Source organism: Leptidea sinapis, chromosome 34 (assembly GCF_905404315.1).
Source record: "Leptidea sinapis chromosome 34, ilLepSina1.1, whole genome shotgun sequence".
Classification (NCBI taxonomy): Eukaryota; Metazoa; Arthropoda; class Insecta; order Lepidoptera; family Pieridae; genus Leptidea; species Leptidea sinapis.
Genome location: NC_066298.1, coordinates 7,058,843 through 7,063,941, shown reverse-complemented (window position 1 = coordinate 7,063,941; position 5,099 = coordinate 7,058,843). Strand labels below are relative to the sequence as shown.

The 5,099-nt window shown below is 33.3% G+C and overlaps 1 protein-coding gene across 1 annotated transcript; it reads left to right on the top strand.

Annotated features, from left to right (window-relative positions):
- Nucleotides 1–356: 356 nt before the first annotated feature.
- LOC126975043 (ribosome biogenesis protein BMS1 homolog) lies at nucleotides 357–4,497 on the top strand. The gene is made up of 2 exons (XM_050822828.1): nucleotides 357–1,389; nucleotides 1,962–4,497. Exons 1-2 carry the CDS (start codon nucleotides 486–488, stop codon nucleotides 4,448–4,450), a joined length of 3,393 nt encoding a protein of 1,130 aa, XP_050678785.1. The 5' UTR covers nucleotides 357–485; the 3' UTR covers nucleotides 4,451–4,497.
- The last annotated feature ends 602 nt before the right edge of the window (nucleotides 4,498–5,099 follow it).

Below are 5,099 nucleotides of genomic sequence, written 5' to 3'. Positions count from 1 at the left end.
TGGATGTGAGATACAATATCATTAATAAATAAATTGAACAGCCATGGCCCCAAATGAGAATCCTGAGGTACTCCTGACATGAAATAATATCAATTATTACGTTTTAATTGATTATAAACTACTGTAATGGTACTCACAAATAATTTGGTTGACAACGAAAGAATTTTGATTTAAAATTACGACCACTTACCTATTTATATTATTTTATATATAATTCATTTTTCCTTCTTCTCTTACACCATTACATATTCTTTGATATGACTAAAAAAAAATAAAACTAATGTTGACAGATGACAGTTGAATGACAAGATTGCGCACGTGAAATTGTTGAAAGTTGAAACTTGAAGTTGAAGCAGAAAATATTTTTAAATATAGTAATTGGGTTATAATATAAGTTTCTAAAGCTTTTTTAATATGATTGGAAGAGTAAAATGCCTTCTGTATAATTATTGTAATTGCTAAACAATATATATCTACTATCAAAAATGGCAGACGATTCTATTTTTGATAAGAAAAAATCACACCATGCGAAGCAGGCTGGGCGAAAAGCCGATAAAAAGAAAAAGAAGAATCAAATTGATCAATCAAATCTAAGTGCAAGACAGAGAAACCCAAAAGCCTTTGCAATCCAATCAGCTGTTAGGGCTGAAAGACAGTTTCGTAGGCGAGAGGATGTGATTGCTAAAAAACAACATATTCCCCAGGTCGATAAAACTCCTCTGGAACCTCCTCCAATTGTGGTTGCAGTAGTAGGGCCGCCACGTGTTGGTAAAACAACTCTAATTAACAATTTGATAAAAAGTTTCATAAAAACCAATGTCACCAGTACAAAAGGACCAATAACTATTGTTACATCAAAAAAGCGACGTATTACTTTAATTGAATGCAACAATGACATTAATTCAATGATAGACATTGCGAAATGTGCTGATCTTGTGTTGTTGCTGTGTGATGCAAGCTTTGGATTTGAAATGGAGATATTTGAGTTCTTAAACATTTGCCAAGTACATGGCATGCCTAAAATTATGGGGGTCCTTACACATCTTGATATGATAAAGAATGCTAAGAAACTCAAGATGACAAAAAAGACATTGAAGCATAGGTTCTGGACTGAAGTGTACTCTGGGGCAAAATTGTTTTACTTATCTGGTATAATTCATGGGGAATATCTTAGGAATGAAATTAAGAATCTCTCCAGATTTATTTCTGTCATGAAGTTTAGAGCTTTAAGCTGGAGGACAAGTCATGCATATGTTTTAGCAGACAGAATGGAAGATATTACATCACAGGACAGTATAAGAAAAGATCCCAAAGTTTCGAGAGATGTTGTCTTGTATGGCTATGTCAGAGGTGTTCCATTACTGAAGGATTCAGCAGTTCACATTGCTGGTAAAAAATTTACCTTAGTTTCGGTTGTTGTTATTTTGTTTTTGTATAAGATGGTAACTTTTTATTGTAAATTTTTAATATTGTTATGGTTTAATAATATCCATCCTATGGTCTTCTGGAGAGTTTTTGTCTCTAGATTTGATCAGACCTCAGTCTGAAACTTTTTAGAGTATGACTTGCTATTCCTCATAGTGAATTATTTGGCCATCAAAGTCAAAGTTTTTATAAAGCACATGTTTATGAAGAATATAGATGAGGAAATTAATAATGAAATACCCCATATTAAGATACCATACCAATTTATAGATTCCATGTAAGCATGGTTAGCTGATAATGTTGCTTTTTCCGATTCTTTTAATTATTATCATGAAATAAACATTATTTAGATGTTTGCATAATGATGTGAATGTGAGTCTTACAATTACAATTTTATCAATTATTATACATAAGAATTTGGTATTTTCTGCATTGTCAATTTTAATGTCATTATTTATTATGTTTTATGTGGTGGATAAAATAATTTATTTACCAGCTACAGAAATTCACAGCTAAAGAATTTTATATTGTTTCAGGTGTTGGAGATATGAAGATAAGTGAGCTGTCATACCTGCCAGATCCATGCCCACTGCCAAGCAGTGAGAAGAAGAGACATTTGATGGAAAGAGAGAGGCAAATATATGCACCTTTCTCAGGAGTTGGTGGTATTGTGTATGATAAGGATGCTGTGTATATTGAACTACAAGGATCACACTCACATAAGAAAGAGGATGAAGAAACAAATGAAAAAAAAGCTTTGCTCAAAAATGTTGTAGAAACAAAGGAAACAGTTGATGAACAAATGCAGGATTCTGGCTTCAAGTTGTTCTCAGGTGGTGCTGTAATTTATCCTGACATGTTAAAAGATGATGAATATCTTCAGCATAGTAAGGAAAATGATAGTTCTGGAGAATCTGACATAGGCACTGATGAAGAGTCTGACAATGACAGTGGCATTGATCAAAGTGACAAACATAAATCAAAGGTTCCCTGGGAAAATGATTCTAACTCTGAATGTGATGAAGAAATGGACTTTGATGAAAAAGACAATCACAGTGAATCTGACAGGAGTAATGAGTCAGATGAAGATTCAAATAAAAATGAGTTTAGTACAAAATGGAAAGAAAGACTAAGTGAAAAAGCAACAATGGCATATTTTGATAGGCAGAGCACATCAAGGAACATAATGAAACTTGTTTATGGTGAGTTTGAGGTTAGAAACAAAATAAAAGAAAATCAGAATGAAGATAAAGAAAATGAAAGTGATGAAGAAATTGGTGGCTTATTTAAAAAAGTTACAAAGTCACAAAAAAGCAATCAGAAAGAGAAAGAACAGTTAGATGTGGATGAGTGTTCCCATTTTTATGCATTGGATAAGCCCAATACTAGAGATTGGACAAAGGAGGTCAATAAACAAGTTATTATTAATAATTTTGTAACTGGCAAAAGGTCAGCAGATGAAGATGCAGAGGAATTATTAAAATTAGATGATGCATCTGACGAAGAACAGGAACTATATGGTGATTTTGAAGACTTGGAGACAGGAGAGAAGCATGTATTCACAGAAGGTAAAGAAAAATCTGAAGAGTTAGGTTTGAAACGAAAAATGGAGTCCACTAAATCAGAAATATTAGACAAAAAAATGAAACTAAAAGCTAAGTTTGATGCAGAATATGACAATCCAGATGACCACAGAATTAAAGGTGATCATTCATACTATGAAAACTTAAAAGCTGAAGCTCTTAAGCAATCAGAACTTAACAAATCTGTTTTTGAAAACTTAGAAGATGGTCTGAGAATTGAACTTGAAGGTTTTAGACCGGGTCTTTATGTTAGAATGCTATTCAAACAAATGCCATCAGAATTTGTTTCAAACTTTGATGAAAGTTATCCCATTCTAATAGGTGCCTTAAATATGGCAGAACAGAATATTGGTTTTGTGTCTTGCAAAGTAAAAAAGCATAGATGGCATAAAAAGATTTTGAAGACAAATGACCCATTGATCATTTCACTAGGTTGGAGACGATTCCAAACTTTACCCATATACTCCAAAATTGAGGATGATCTTAAAAATAGATATTTAAAGTATACCCCTGAGCATGTCACATGTAATATGCACTTCTATGGGCCCATTACTCCTCAAAACACAGGGTTCCTTGCTTTACAGACAGTTAGTAATAATACAAATAAAATTAGACAATTGGGTTTCAGAATAGCTGCAACTGGTAGTGTCAATGAAATAAATAAGTCAACCCAAATTATGAAAAAACTGAAATTAGTTGGTACACCTTTGAAAATATACAAAAAAACTGCTTTCATTAAAGATATGTTCACCAGTACTCTTGAAGTGGGTAAGTTTGAGGGTGCAAGAATTAAAACTGTATCTGGGATAAGAGGACAGATCAAAAAAGCATTAAATAAGCCTGAAGGCGCATTTCGGGCAACATTTGAGGATAAAATATTAATGAGTGATATAATTTTTTGTCGCACATGGTTTAAGGTAGATGTTACAAAATTTTATGCACCTGTTGTAAATCTGCTGCTTCCATTAGGGACTAAGAATGCCTGGCAAGGAATGAAAACTAAAGGACAACTTAAACGTGAACATGATATTAAAAATGAACCTAACACAGATTCACTTTACACAGATGTTGTTAGACAGCCTAAGGTGTTTAAACCATTGATTATTCCAAAAGAATTACAAAAGAGGTTGCCATATAGATTTAAGCCAAAGAAGAAGTCAAATAAAATATCAACTAATAATACAAAGGAAAAGTTTGAGAACAGAATAGCAGTTATAAAGAGCCCATATGAACAAAATGTATCCAAAGTTATGAAAATGGTTCGTACTAATTACCAGAAAAAGAAGAAAGATCATAAGGAGGCAACTAAAGAGAGGATAATAAAGCACAAGAAAAAACAAGATGAAGAAGAGTGGCGAAAATTGAAAAGGCAGAAGGAATTGAAAAAGAAAATCTGTAGACATTTAAGTAAAATGTCCAGTAAACGAAAACCCCAGATGTAAGAGGATTTTCATAAATAAATTAAACAAATGTTTCTTTTATATAATAATATATTTTATTCTAGATTTAGTACATAATGATTCTTCTTCTGTTCACCTATATCTTAATATCGCCGTTCTTTAGGCTCGAATTTTCGATAGATTTGTAAATCAAAGATAATTATCTTACATTAGATTGTTTTCTTGTAAAGCTTCAGTTTTTTTATACTAAGCGAAAAAAAAAGGGTGGCTCGACATTTTTCCTGCCTGGTAAACAATTTTTTTTTAAATGTTCTATTTAAATTTAAGAGTGAACCTGTCAATGATGTATACTTTAGGCACAGCACTCTTACACGGCGGCCACGTCGGCGGTGTCTTTCCATTGTGGTTTAGAGTTGAGTTAGGGGCAAAAAGAGTGCCCAGAAGATATCACTTATGCCGTATGGGTCAGCGTGTAGATTGTCATTCCCCATGCACAGCGGTGGCAGGCGGAAGTTACCAAGAACAGCTTTGGACGACGCCCCGAATTTGTGTGTTCCAGGCGAGCAGCGGTTTGCCGACGTATATTAAAGTACACACGGTAGTAGATATAAATTGAGAACTTTATAGTTTCGATATTTATTGTCGATACCGCAGCCGATGTTCTATACGCATATTGTCTGGAGTCTGCTGC